The sequence below is a fragment of the Oncorhynchus mykiss genome, chromosome 6 (assembly GCF_013265735.2).
Source record: "Oncorhynchus mykiss isolate Arlee chromosome 6, USDA_OmykA_1.1, whole genome shotgun sequence".
Lineage (NCBI taxonomy): Eukaryota > Metazoa > Chordata > Actinopteri > Salmoniformes > Salmonidae > Oncorhynchus > Oncorhynchus mykiss.
The window spans coordinates 97,589,757-97,605,581 of record NC_048570.1 but is presented as its reverse complement, the minus strand read 5'-3'; the positions used below and the strand labels follow the sequence as shown (position 1 = coordinate 97,605,581).

The window sequence follows — 15,825 nt, the reverse complement described above, 5'->3', positions numbered from 1 at the left end:
GTGTGTGTGACTCACCACGGTGTTGTTCTATATAGTGTGTGTGACTCACCACGGTGTTGTTCTATAGAGTGTGTGTGACTCACCACGGTGTTGTTCTATATAGTGGTGTTGTTCTATATAGTGGTGTTGTTCTATATAGTGTGTGTGACTCACCACGGTGTTGTTCTATATAGTGTGTGTGACTCACCACAGTGTTGTTCTATAGAGTGTGTGTGACTCACCACGGTGTTGTTCTATAGAGTGGTGTTGTTCTATATAGTGTGTGTGACTCACCACGGTGTTGTTCTATAGAGTGTGTGTGACTCACCACGGTGTTGTTCTATAGAGTGGTGTTGTTCTATATAGTGTGTGTGACTCACCACGGTGTTGTTCTATAGAGTGTGTGTGACTCACCACGGTGTTGTTCTATATAGTGTGTGTGACTCACCACGGTATTGTTCTATATAGTGTGTGTGACTCACCACGGTGTTGTTCTATATAGTGTGTGTGACTCACCACGGTGTTGTTCTATATAGTGTTGGTGTTCTATACAGTTAGTAAGGTGTGTGTGAGTCACCACGGTGTTGTTCTATAGAGTGTGTGTGACTCACCACGGTGTTGTTCTATATAGTGGTGTTGTTCTATAGAGTGGTGTTGTTCTATAGAGTGGTGTTGTTCTATAGAGTGGTGTTGTTCTATATAGTGGTGTTGTTCTATAGAGTGGTGTTGTTCTATAGAGTGTGTGTGACTCACCACGGTGTTGTTCTATAGAGTGGTGTTGTTCTATAGAGTGGTGTTGTTCTATATAGTGTGTGTGACTCACCACGGTGTTGTTCTATAGAGTGGTGTTGTTCTATAGAGTGGTGTTGTTCTATAGAGTGGTGTTGTTCTATAGAGTGGTGTTGTTCTATAGAGTGGTGTTGTTCTATAGAGTGGTGTTGTTCTATAGAGTGTGTGTGACTCACCACGGTGTTGTTCTATAGAGTGGTGTTGTTCTATAGAGTGGTGTTGTTCTATAGAGTGGGGTTGTTCTATAGAGTGGGGTTGTTCTATAGAGTGTGTGTGACTCACCACGGTGTTGTTCTATAGAGTGGTGTTGTTCTATAGAGTGGTGTTGTTCTATATAGTGTGTGTGACTCACCACGGTGTTGTTCTATATAGTGGTATTGTTCTATATAGTGTGTGTGACTCACCACGGTGTTGTTCTATATAGTGGTATTGTTCTATATAGTGTGTGTGACTCACCACGGTGTTGTTCTATATAGTGGTGTTGTTCTATAGAGTGTGTGTGACTCACCACGGTGTTGTTCTATATAGTGGTGTTGTTCTATAGAGTGTGTGTGACTCACCACGGTGTTGTTCTATATAGTGGTGTTGTTCTATAGAGTGTGTGTGACTCACCACGGTGTTGTTCTATATAGTGTGTGTGACTCACCACGGTGTTGTTCTATATAGTGTGTGTGACTCACCACGGTGTTGTTCTATATAGTGTGTGTGACTCACCACAGTGTTGTTCTATAGAGTGTGTGTGACTCACCACGGTGTTGTTCTATAGAGTGTGTGTGACTCACCACGGTGTTGTTCTATATAGTGGTGTTGTTCTATATAGTGGTGTTGTTCTATATAGTGTGTGTGACTCACCACGGTGTTGTTCTATATAGTGTGTGTGACTCACCACAGTGTTGTTCTATAGAGTGTGTGTGACTCACCACGGTGTTGTTCTATAGAGTGGTGTTGTTCTATATAGTGTGTGTGACTCACCACGGTGTTGTTCTATAGAGTGTGTGTGACTCACCACGGTGTTGTTCTATATAGTGTGTGTGACTCACCACGGTGTTGTTCTATAGAGTGGTGTTGTTCTATATAGTGGTGTTGTTCTATATAGTGGTGTTGTTCTATATAGTGTGTGTGACTCACCACGGTGTTGTTCTATAGAGTGTGTGTGACTCACCACGGTGTTGTTCTATAGAGTGTGTGTGACTCACCACGGTGTTGTTCTATAGAGTGTGTGTGACTCACCACGGTGTTGTTCTATAGAGTGGTGTTGTTCTATATAGTGGTGTTGTTCTATATAGTGTGTGTGACTCACCACGGTGTTGTTCTATATAGTGTGTGTGACTCACCACGGTATTGTTCTATATAGTGTGTGTGACTCACCACGGTGTTGTTCTATATAGTGTGTGTGACTCACCACGGTGTTGTTCTATATAGTGTTGGTGTTCTATACAGTTAGTAAGGTGTGTGTGAGTTACATCCGAGTTACAGCTGACTCACCACGGTGTTGTTCTATATAGTGTTGGTGTTCTATACAGTTAGTAAGGTGTGTGTGAGTTACATCCGAGTTACAGCTGACTCACCACGGTGTTGTTCTATATAGTGTTGGTGTTCTATACAGTTAGTAAGGTGTGTGTGAGTCACCACGGTGTTGTTCTATAGAGTGTGTGTGACTCACCACAGTGTTGTTCTATGTAGTGTTGGTGTTCTATACAGTTAGTAAGGTGTGTGTGAGTTACATCCGAGTTACAGCTGACTCACCACGGTGACGGCGTCGTTGAGCAGGGACTCTCCGAAGACGATGATGAAGAGAGTCTCGTTGACGTGGACCTCCTCGAACACGGCCAGCACCGCCACTGGGTCCACCGCAGAGATCAACGCCCCAAACAACAGGAACTCCATCAGACCTGCCTGAACCTTCTGGTCTGAACACACAGAGACACATCAGACCTGCCTGAACCTTCTGGTCTGAACAGAGACCCATCAGACCTGCCTGAACCTTCTGGTCTGAACACACAGAGACACATCAGACCTGAACAGAGAGACACATCAGACCTGCCTGAACCTTCTGGTCTGAACACACAGAGACACATCAGACCTGCCTGAACCTTCTGGTCTGAACAGAGACACATCAGACCTGCCTGAACCTTCTGGTCTGAACACACAGAGACACATCAGACCTGAACAGAGAGACACATCAGACCTGCCTGAACCTTCTGGTCTGAACACACAGAGACACATCAGACCTGCCGGAACCTTCTGGTCTGAACACACAGAGACACATCAGACCTGCCTGAACCTTCTGGTCTGAACAGAGAGACACATCAGACCTGCCTGAACCTTCTGGTCTGAACACACAGAGACACATCAGACCTGCCTGAACCTTCTGGTCTGAACAGAGACACATCAGACCTGCCTGAACCTTCTGGTCTGAACACACAGAGACACATCAGACCTGCCTGAACCTCCTGGTCTGAACAGAGAGACACATCAGACCTGCCTGAACCTTCTGGTCTGAACAGAGAGACACATCAGACCTGAACAGAGAGACACATCAGACCTGCCTGAACCTTCTGGTCTGAACAGAGAGACACATCAGACCTGCCTGAACCTTCTGGTCTGAACACACAGAGACACATCAGACCTGCCTGAACCTCCTGGTCTGAACAGAAAGACACATCAGACCTGCCTGAACCTTCTGGTCTAAACAGAGACACATCAGACCTGCCTGAACCTTCTGGTCTGAACAGAGAGACACATCAGACCTGCCTGAACAGAGAGACACATCAGACCTGCCTGAACCTTCTGGTCTGAACTGGTCTGAACAGAGACACATCAGACCTGCCTGAACCTCCTGGTCTGAACACACAGAGACACATTTTACATACAGCCTATTGGCTACTGTCTAAAACGGTAAGGGTACAGCCTATTGGCTACTGTCTAAACTGTCAGGATACAGCCTATTGGCTACTGTCTAAAACGGTAAGTGTACAGCCTATTGGCTACTGTCTAAACTGTCAGGGTACAGCCTATTGGCTACTGTCTAAACTGTCAGGGTACAGCCTATTGGCTACTGTCTAAACTGTCAGGGTACAGCCTATTGGCCCCCCAGCGGCTATTGGCCCCCCAGCGGCTTGACTCCCCTCTGACCCCCCAGCAGCTTGACTCACCCCTGACCCCCCCAGCGGCTTGACTCATCCCTGACCCCCCCAGCGGCTTGACTCACCCCTGACCCCCCAGCAGCTTGACTCACCCCTGACCCCCCAGCAGCTTGACTCACCCCTGACCCCCAGCAGCTTGACTCACCCCTGACCCCCCAGCAGCTTGACTCACCCCTGACCCCCCAGTAGCTTGACTCACCCCTGACCCCCAGCAGCTTGACTCACCCCTGACCCCCAGCAGCTTGACTCACCCCTGACCCCCCAGCAGCTTGACTCACCCCTGACCCCCCAGCAGCTTGACTCACCCCTGACCCCCCCAGCGGCTTGACTCACCTATGATCCCCAGCAGTTTGACCCCGTAGAGGCAGAAGCCTGTACAGAAGGCATTCCAGAGAGTTCCCACCACAGCATACAGTAAGATGGCTCCCAGATTGTCAAAGAAGAGCCTCGCGGGCATGAAATACCCGGCGTCACCTAAATCAAAGCAGAACATGATCTGTCATTTGCACAGGATACAGAGTACAATGTTAACTGTTAACTTGTGAGGAATCGAGGGAGATGCAGTTGAGATTTCCCCCCCAGAGAGAAGGCACCTACCTACGATGGTGGGCAGGAGGAAAAGGAAGAAGAGGCCAGGCTCTAGCTGGTACAGCTGTTTCTTACTGGTCAGCAGTACGATGCCACCCAGTACCAGGCCCAGTAAGATCAACATACAGCTCTCTGGGACCACCGTGGTGAACCGCTGGGAGAAGTGGAACACTGGAGAGGAGAGGGGAGGGGAGTGGAGGAGAGAGGAGAGGGGAGGGGAGGAGAGAGGATAGGAGAGGAGAGAGGAGAGAGGAGAGAGGAGAGAGGAGGGGAGGAGAGAGGATAGGAGAGGAGGAGAGGAGAGGAGAGGAGAGGAGGAGAGGAGGAGAGAGGAGAGGGGAGAGGAGATAGGAGAGGAGGAGAGGAGAGGAGAGGTGAGGAGAGAGGATAGGAGAGGAGAGGAGAGAGGATAGGAGAGGAGGAGAGGAGAGGAGAGGGGAGGGGAGGAGAGAGGATAGGAGAGGAGGAGAGGATAGAGGAGGGGAGGGGAGGGGAGGGGACATATGACAGTAGAAGAAAGGAGAGAGGAGAGAGGAGAGGAGAGGAACACAGACACATTTAAACATAGCTATCATATAGGTAGCTATCATATACACACATCAGATAGTACCAGGCCCAGCAGAATCACATCAGATGGTACCAGGCCCAGCAGAATCACATCAGATAGTACCAGGCCCAGCAGAATCACATCAGATGGTACCAGGCCCAGCAGAATCACATCAGATAGTACCAGGCCCAGCAGAATCACATCAGATGGTACCAGGCCCAGCAGAATCACATCAGCTACAGTACATCAGTTATCAGTCTGTTCTCTTGTTCCATCACTACTATCAACACACTACTATCAACACACTACTGTCAACACACTACTGTCAACACACTACTGTCAACACACTACTATCAACACACTACTGTCAACACACTACTGTCAACACACTACTGTCAACACACTACTGTCAACACACTACTGTCAACACACTACTGTCAACACACTACTGTCAACACACTACTATCAACACACTACTATCAACACACTACTGTCAACACACTACTGTCAACACACTACTGTCAACACACTACTGTCAACACACTACTGTCAACACACTACTGTCAACACTATCACATCAGCTACAGTACATCAGTCTGTTCTCTTGTTCCATCACTACTGTCAACACTATCACATCAGCTACAGTATATCAGTTATCAGTCTGTTCTCTTGTTCCATCACTACTGTCAACACTATCACATCAGTTACAGTATATCAGTCTGTTCTCTTGTTCCATCACTACTGTCAACACTATCACATCAGGTACAGTATATCAGTTATCAGTCTGTTCTCTTGTTCCATCACTACTGTCAACACTATCACATCAGGTACAGTATATCAGTTATCAGTCTGTTATCTTGTTCCATCACTACTGTCAACACTATCACATCAGCTACAGTATATCAGTTATCAGTCTGTTCTCTTGTTCCATCACTACTGTCAACACTATCACATCAGCTACAGTATATCAGTCTGTTCTCTTGTTCTATCACTACTGTCAACACTATCACATCAGCTACAGTATATCAGTTATCAGTCTGTTCTCTTGTTCCATCACTACTATCAACACACTACTGTCAACACACTACTGTCAACACACTACTGTCAACACACTACTGTCAACACACTACTATCAACACACTACTGTCAACACACTACTGTCAACACACTACTATCAACACACTACTATCAACACACTACTGTCAACACACTACTATCAACACACTACTATCAACACACTACTGTCAACACTATCACATCAGCTACAGTATATCAGTTATCAGTCTGTTCTCTTGTTCCATCACTACTGTCAACACTATCACATCAGCTACAGTACATCAGTTATCAGTCTGTTCTCTTGTTCCATCACTACTATCAACACACTACTGTCAACACACTACTGTCAACACACTACTGTCAACACACTACTGTCAACACACTACTATCAACACACTACTGTCAACACACTACTGTCAACACTATCACATCAGCTACAGTACATCAGTCTGTTCTCTTGTTCCATCACTACTGTCAACACTATCACATCAGCTACAGTATATCAGTTATCAGTCTGTTCTCTTGTTCCATCACTACTGTCAACACTATCACATCGGCTACAGTATATCAGTTATCAGTCTGTTCTCTTGTTCCATCACTACTATCAACACACTACTGTCAACACACTACTGTCAACACACTACTGTCAACACACTACTGTCAACACACTACTGTCAACACACTACTGTCAACACACTACTATCAACACACTACTATCAACACACTACTGTCAACACACTACTATCAACACACTACTATCAACACACTACTGTCAACACTATCACATCAGCTACAGTATATCAGTTATCAGTCTGTTCTCTTGTTCCATCACTACTGTCAACACTATCACATCAGCTACAGTATATCAGTTATCAGTCTGTTCTCTTGTTCCATCACTACTGTCAACACTATCACATCAGCTACAGTATATCAGTTATCAGTCTGTTCTCTTGTTCCATCACTACTGTCAACACACTACTGTCAACACACTACTGTCAACACACTACTATCAACACACTACTGTCAACACTATCACATCAGCTACAGTATATCAGTTATCAGTCTGTTCTCTTGTTCCATCACTACTGTCAACACTATCACATCAGCTACAGTATATCAGTTATCAGTCTGTTCTCTTGTTCCATCACTACTGTCAACACTATCACATCAGGTACAGTATATCAGTTATCAGTCTGTTCTCTTGTTCCATCACTACTGTCAACACTATCACATCAGCTACAGTACATCAGTTATCAGTCTGTTCTCTTGTTCCATCACTACTATCAACACACTACTGTCAACACACTACTGTCAACACACTACTGTCAACACACTACTGTCAACACACTACTGTCAACACACTACTATCAACACACTACTGTCAACACACTACTGTCAACACACTACTGTCAACACACTACTATCAACACACTACTATCAACACACTACTGTCAACACTATCACATCGGCTACAGTACATCAGTTATCAGTCTGTTCTCTTGTTCTATCACTACTGTCAACACTATCACATCAGCTACAGTATATCAGTCTGTTCTCTTGTTCTATCACTACTGTCAACACTATCACATCAGCTACAGTATATCAGTCTGTTCTCTTGTTCTATCACTACTGTCAACACTATCACATCGGCTACAGTATATCAGTTATCAGTCTGTTCTCTTGTTCCATCACTACTGTCAACACTATCACATCAGCTACAGTACATCAGTTATCAGTCTGTTCTCTTGTTCTATCACTACTGTCAACACTATCACATCAGCTACAGTATATCAGTCTGTTATCTTGTTCCATCACTACTGTCAACACTATCACATCAGGTACAGTATATCAGTTATCAGTCTGTTCTCTTGTTCCATCACTACTGTCAACACTATCACATCGGCTACAGTATATCAGTCTGTTCTCTTGTTCCATCACTACTGTCAACACTATCACATCAGGTACAGTATATCAGTTATCAGTCTGTTCTCTTGTTCCATCACTACTGTCAACACTATCACATCAGCTACAGTACATCAGTTATCAGTCTGTTCTCTTGTTCCATCACTACTGTCAACACTATCACATCAGCTACAGTATATCAGTTATCAGTCTGTTCTCTTGTTCCATCACTACTGTCAACACTATCACATCAGCTACAGTATATCAGTTATCAGTCTGTTCTCTTGTTCCATCACTACTGTCAACACTATCACATCAGCTACAGTATATCAGTCTGTTCTCTTGTTCTATCACTACTGTCAACACTATCACATCAGCTACAGTATATCAGTTATCAGTCTGTTCTCTTGTTCCATCACTACTGTCAACACTATCACATCAGCTACAGTACATCAGTCTGTTCTCTTGTTCCATCACTACTGTCAACACTATCACATCAGCTACAGTACATCAGTATATCAGTCTGTTCTCTTGTTCCATCACTACTGTCAACACTATCACATCAGCTACAGTACATCAGTTATCAGTCTGTTCTCATCACTGTTGCCAAGACCCCAGACAGCCATCTGCTGCATTACGAAACAATTCCAGAACGAACACAGAAGAGAAGGAAGCTGAACAGAGCGATAGATGAAGTGAGTTCCCTTGGAATTTGAAATGTGTCAATGTGGAGAGACGGTACGCTGAGAGCTCTGCACCACACACACACACACACACACACACACACACACACACACACACACACACACACACACACACACACACTAGAGCTACATGGCAGAGGTCCCAATGGCGCCCTACCTAATCTGTCCCATCTATTCAGAGGTCCCAATGGCATCCTACCTAATCTGTCCCATCTATTCAGAGGTCCCAATGGCATCCTACCTAATCTGTCCCATCTATTCAGAGGTCCCAATGGCGCCCTACCTAATCTGTCCCATCTATTCAGAGGTCCCAATGGCATCCTACCTAATCTGTCCCATCTATTCAGAGGTCCCAATTGCGCCCTACCTAATCTGTCCCATCTATTCAGAGGTCCCAATGGCGTCCTAACCTAATCTGTCCCATCTATTCAGAGGTCCCAATGGGGCCCTACCTAATCTGTCCCAGACATTCAGAGGTCCCAATGGAGCCCTACCTAATCTGTCCCAGACATTCAGAGGTCCCAATTGCGCCCTACCTAATCTGTCCCATATATTCAGAGGTCCCAATTGCGCCCTACCTAATCTGTCCCATCTATTCAGAGGTCCCAATGGCGTCCTACCTAATCTGTCCCATCTATTCAGAGGTCCCAATTGCGCCCTACCTAATCTGTCCCAGACATTCAGAGGTCCCAATGGGGCCCTACCTAATCTGTCCCATCTATTCAGAGGTCCCAATGGGGCCCTACCTAATCTGTCCCATCTATTCAGAGGTCCCAATGGGGCCCTACCTAATCTGTCCCAGACATTCAGAGGTCCCAATGGGGCCCTACCTAATCTGTCCCATCTATTCAGATGTCCCAATGGGGCCCTACCTAATCTGTCCCATCTATTCAGAGGTCCCAATGGGGACCTACCTAATCTGTCCCAGACATTCAGAGGTCCCAATGGGGCCCTACCTAATCTGTCCCATCTATTCAGAGGTCCCAATGGGGCCCTACCTAATCTGTCCCAGACATTCAGAGGTCCCAATGGGGCCCTACCTAATCTGTCCCATCTATTCAGAGGTCCCAATGGCATCCTACCTAATCTGTCCCATCTATTTAGAGGTCCCAATGGGGCCCTACCTAATCTGTCCCATCTATTCAGAGGTCCCAATGGCGTCCTACCTAATCTGTCCCATCTATTCAGAGGTCCCAAATGGCGCCCTACCTAATCTGTCCCATCTATTCAGAGGTCCCAATGGCGTCCTACCTAATCTGTCCCATCTATTCAGAGGTCCCAAATGGCGCCCTACCTAATCTGTCCCATCTATTCAGAGGTCCCAATGGCGTCCTACCTAATCTATCCCATCTATTCAGAGGTCCCAAATGGCGCCCTACCTAATCTGTCTCAGACATTGTGGTGCCACAGCACGGCAGGGAAAGAAAAGTGTCTGAGATACTGAGGTAGAGAACCCAACATTTCAATGTAGTGGACAGTGTCTGAGATACTGAGACTGAGGTAGAGAACCCAACATTTCAATGTAGTGGACAGTGTCTGAGATACTGAGACTGAGGTAGAGAACCCAACATTTCAATGTAGTGGACAGTGTCTGAGATACTGAGACTGAGGTAAAGAACCCAACACTTCAATGTAGTGGACAGTGTCTGAGATACTGAGACTGAGGTAGAGAACCCAACACTTCAATGTAGTGGACAGTGTCTGAGATACTGTGAGGTAGAGAACCCAACACTTCAGTGTAGTGGACAGTGTCTGAGATACTGAGACTGAGGTAGAGAACCCAACACTTCAATGTAGTGGACAGTGTCTGAGATACTGAGACTGAGGTAGAGAACCCAACACTTCAATGTAGTGGACAGTGTCTGAGATACTGAGACTGAGGTAGAGAACCCAACATTTCAATGTAGTGGACAGTGTCTGAGATACTGAGACTGAGGTAGAGAACCCAACATTTCAATGTAGTGGACAGTGTCTGAGATACTGAGACTGAGGTAAAGAACCCAACACTTCAATGTAGTGGACAGTGTCTGAGATACTGAGACTGAGGTAGAGAACCCAACACTTCAATGTAGTGGACAGTGTCTGAGATACTGTGAGGTAGAGAACCCAACACTTCAGTGTAGTGGACAGTGTCTGAGATACTGAGACTGAGGTAGAGAACACAACACTTCAATGTAGTGGACAGTGTCTGAGATACTGAGACTGAGGTAGAGAACCCAACATTTCAATGTAGTGGACAGTGTCTGAGATACTGAGACTGAGGTAGAGAACCCAACATTTCAATGTAGTGGACAGTGTCTGAGATACTGAGACTGAGGTAAAGAACCCAACACTTCAATGTAGTGGACAGTGTCTGAGATACTGAGACTGAGGTAAAGAACCCAACACTTCAATGTAGTGGACAGTGTCTGAGATACTGAGACTGAGGTAGAGAACCCAACACTTCAATGTAGTGGACAGTGTCTGAGATACTGAGACTGAGGTAGAGAACCCAACACTTCAATGTAGTGGACAGTGTCTGAGATACTGAGACTGAGGTAGAGAACCCAACACTTCAGTGTAGTGGACAGTGTCTGAGATACTGAGACTGAGGTAGAGAACCCAACACTTCAATGTAGTGGACAGTGTCTGAGATACTGAGACTGAGGTAGAGAACCCAGCATATGGAAACATCCTGGTGTTCCCTAACAGTAAGTGGTTACTATGGAAACCTCCTGGTGTTCCCTAACAGTAAGGGGGTATTACTATGGAAACATCCTGGTGTTCCCTAACAGTAAGGGGTTACTATGGAAACCTCCTGGTGTTCCCTAACAGTAAGGGGTTACTATGGACACCTCCTGGTGTTTCCTAACAGTAAGGGGTTACTATGGTAATCGATAATCAGGCCGTAATGAGATATAAGAGCTGTGCTGCCTAGTTAGTATGACATCACTCATGTAGAGCTCAGTTCATGGCCACTGTGTGTGTGTGTGTTAGTGATGTGTGTGTTTAGTGATGTTTGTGTGTTAGTGATGTTTGTGCCTGGTGTGTGTGCCTGGTGTGTGTTAGTGTGGGCCTGGTGTGTGTGTGTATGTGTGTGTGGGCCTGCCTGGTGTGTGTGTGTGTGGGCCTGTTCTATCTCTGCTCTCTCTGATGACCCCCCCACCCACCCACCCACACACACACAGTTCACACCCACACCTACATTTCCATGTCGTCATCAACAGTACCAGCTGCCCCTCTGCAAAACTGACTAGCGACCTACACGTTTATCACGACACATTAAACCACATTTAGGGGCTCCTGAGGGGACTAAGGTACTACAGACCCTGGTTCAATCCCGGGCTGTATCACAGTGGTCTAAGGTACTACAGACCCTGGTTCAATTCCAGGCTGTATCACAGCGGTCTAAGGCACTGCATCTCACTGCTAGAGGCGTCACTACAGACCCTGGTTCAATTCCAGGCTGTATCACAACGGTCTACGGCACTGCATCTAGGTGCTAGAGGCGTCACTACAGACCCTGGTTCAATCCCGGGCTGTATCACAGTGGTCTAAGGTACTACAGACCCTGGTTCGATTCCAGGCTGTATCACAGCGGTCTAAGGCACTGCATCTCAGTGCTAGAGGCGTCACTACAGACCCTGGTTCAATTCCAGGCTGTATCACAACCGGCAGTGACTGGGAGTCCCATAGGGTGGTGCACAATTGGCCCAGCGTCGTCCTGGTTAGTGTTTGGCCGGGGTAGACCGTCATTGTAAATAATGACTTGCATCATAAAAATAATGTTTAAATACATTTTTTTTTAAATGTGTAACGACACATAAAAACCACATTTATAAGGACACATAAAAACCACATTGATAAGGACACATAAAAACCACATTTATAAGGACATATCAAAACCACATTGATAAGGACACATAAAAACCACATTGATAAGGACACATCAAAACCACATTGATAAGGACACATAAAAACCACATTGATAAGGACACATCAAAACCACATTTATAAGGACACATAAAAACCACATTGATAAGGACACATAAAAACCATGTGTGTGTTTGGGCCAGTAGTTCCATAAAGAGGAACAAGTCCATAATGATATTCAGCAATACCACTGAGGGCTTCTTCTGGATTACATCTTTACTATTTCAACTAGGACTGCTGTGTGGCTGGGTGAGTGTACGTGTGTGTGTGTTAGCCCGGTGTGTGTGTGTGTTAGCCTGGTGTGTGTGTGTGTGTGTGTGTGTGTGTGTGTGTGTGTGTGTGTGTGTGTGTGTGTTAGCCTGGTGTGTGTTTGTTAGTGTAGGCCTGTTGTGTGTGTGTGTGTGTGTGTGTGGGCCTGTTCTATCTCTGCTCTCTCTGATGTCTGATATCTGATGTCTCACAGCAGGCCTTGCCTCCTCCTCCTCTAATACACAGATCAGCTCTATACTGCTGCCTCCTCCTTCTCCAATACACTGATCAGCTATATACTGCTGCCTCCTCCTCCTCTAATACACTGATCAGCTCTATACTGCTGCCCCCTCCTCTAATACACTGATCAGCTCTATACTGCTGCCTCCTCCTCCTCTAATACACTAACCAGCTCTATACTGCTGCCCCCTCCTCTAATACACTGATCAGCTCTATACTGCTGCCTCCTCCTCCTCTAATACACTAACCAGCTCTATACTGCTGCCCTCTCCTCTAATACACTGATCAGTTCTATACTGCTGCCTCCTCCTCCTCCTCCTCCTCCTCTAATACACTGATCAGCTCTATTCTGCTGCCTCCTCCTCCTCTAATACACTAACCAGCTCTATACTGCTGCCCCCTCCTCTAATACACTGATCAGCTCTATACTGCTGCCTCCTCCTCCTCTAATACACTGATCAGCTCTATGCTTCCTCCTCCTCCTCTAATACACTAACCAGCTCTATACTGCTGCCCCCTCCTCTAATACACTGATCAGCTCTATACTGCTGCTCCCTCCCCCTCTAATACAGTGATCAGCTCTATACTGCTGCCTCCTCCTCCTCCTCTAATACACTGATCAGCTCTATACTGCTGCCTCCTCCTCCTATAATACACTGATCAGCTCTATACTGCTGCCTCCTCCTCCTCCTCTAATAAACTGATCAGCTCTATACTGCTGCCTCCTCCTCCTCTAATACACTGATCAGCTCTATACTGCTGCCTCCTCCTCCTCTAATACACTGATCAGCTCTATACTGCTGCCCCCTCCTCCTCTAATACACTGATCAGCTCTATACTGCTGCCTCCTCCTCTAATACACTGATCAGCTCTATACTGCTGCCCCCTCCTCCTCTAATACACTGATCAGCTCTATACTGCTGCCTCCTCCTCCTCTAATACACTGATCAGCTCTATACAGCTGCCTCCTCCTCCTCTAATACACTGAAGAGCTCTATACTGCTGCCTCCTCCTCCTCTAATACACTGATCAGCTCTATACTGCTGCCTCCTCCTCCTCTACTACACTGATCAGCTCTATACTGCTGCCTCCTCCTCCTCTAATACACTAACCAGCTCTATACTGCTGCCCCCTCCTCTAATACACTGATCAGCTCTATACTGCTTCCTCCTCCTCCTCTAATACACTGATCAGCTCTATACTGCTGCCCCCTCCTCTAATACACTGATCAACTCTATACTGCTGCCCCCTCTAATACACTGATCAGCTCTATACTGCTGCCTCCTCCTCTAATACACTGATCAGCTCTATACTGCTGCCTCCTCCTCCTCTAATACACTGATCAGCTCTATACTGCAGCCTCCTCCTCCTCTAATACACTGATTAGCTCTATACTGCTGCCCCCTCCTCCTATAATACACTGATCAGCTCTATACTGCTGCCTCCTCCTCCTCTAATACACTGATCAGCTCTATACTGCTGCTTCCTCCTCCTCTACTACACTGATCAGCTCTATACTGCTGCCTCCTCCTCCTCTAATACACTGGTCAGCTCTATACTGCTGCTCCCTCCCCCTCTAATACACTGATCAGCTCTATACTGCTGCCTCCTCCTCCTCTAATACACTGATCAGCTCTATACTGCTGCCCCCTCCTCCTCTAATACACTGATCAGCTCTATACTGCTGCCTCCTCCTCCTCCTCTAACACTGATCAGCTCTATACTGACTCCTCCTCTAATACACTGATCAGCTCTACACTGCCTCCTCCTCTAATACACTGATCAGCTCTATACTGCTGCCTCCTCCTCCTCCTCTAACACTGATCAGCTCTATACTGCCTCCTCCTCTAATACACTGATCAGCTCTATACTGCCACCTCCTCTAATACACTGATCAGCTCTATACTGCTGCCCCCTCCTCTAATACACTGATCAGCTCTATACTGCTGCCCCCCCTCCTCTAATACTCTGATCAGCTCTATATTGCTGCCCCCTCCTCCTCTAATACACTGATCAGCTCTATACTGCTGCCTCCTCCTCCTCTAATACACTGATCAGCTCTATACTGCTGCCTCCTCCTCTAATACACTGATCAGCTCTATACTGCTGCCTCCTCCTCTAACACTGATCAGCTCTATACTGCCTCCTCCTCTAATACACTGATCAGCTCTATACTGCCTCCTCCTCTAATACACTGATCAGCTCTATACTGCTGCCTCCTCCTCCTCTAACACTGATCAGCTCTATACTGCCTCCTCCTCTAATACACTGATCAGCTCTATACTGCCTCCTCCTCTAATACACTGATCAGCTCTATACTGCCGCCCCCTCCTCTAATACACTGATCAGCTCTATACTGCTGCCTCCTCCTCCTCTAATAAACTGATCAGATCTATACTGCTGCCTCCTCCTCCTCCTCTAACACTGATCAGCTCTATACTGCCTCCTCCTCTAATACACTGATCAGCTCTATACTGCCTCCTCCTCTAATACACTGATCAGCTCTATACTGCTGCCTCCTCTAATACACTGGTCAGCTCTATACTGCTGGCTCCTCCTCCTCTAATACACTGATCAGCTCTATACTGCTGCCTCCTCCTCCTCTAATACACTGATCAGCTCTATACTGCTGCTCCACTATATGGCAGTGTGTTGTCCACTATACGGCAGTGTGGGGTCCACTATATGGCAGTGTGGGGTCCACTATATGGCA

General features: G+C 46.4%; 1 protein-coding gene across 1 annotated transcript in view; it reads right to left on the bottom strand.

The window, feature by feature from the left end:
• Window positions 1–15,825, bottom strand: part of LOC110513174 (sodium/hydrogen exchanger 5) — a 133,758-nt gene that overhangs the window by 64,710 nt on the left and 53,223 nt on the right. Inside the window, 3 exon segments of the mRNA XM_036981685.1 lie at window positions 2,515–2,678; window positions 4,248–4,388; window positions 4,512–4,673. Of these exon segments, the coding sequence (XP_036837580.1) occupies window positions 2,515–2,678; window positions 4,248–4,388; window positions 4,512–4,673 (467 nt within the window).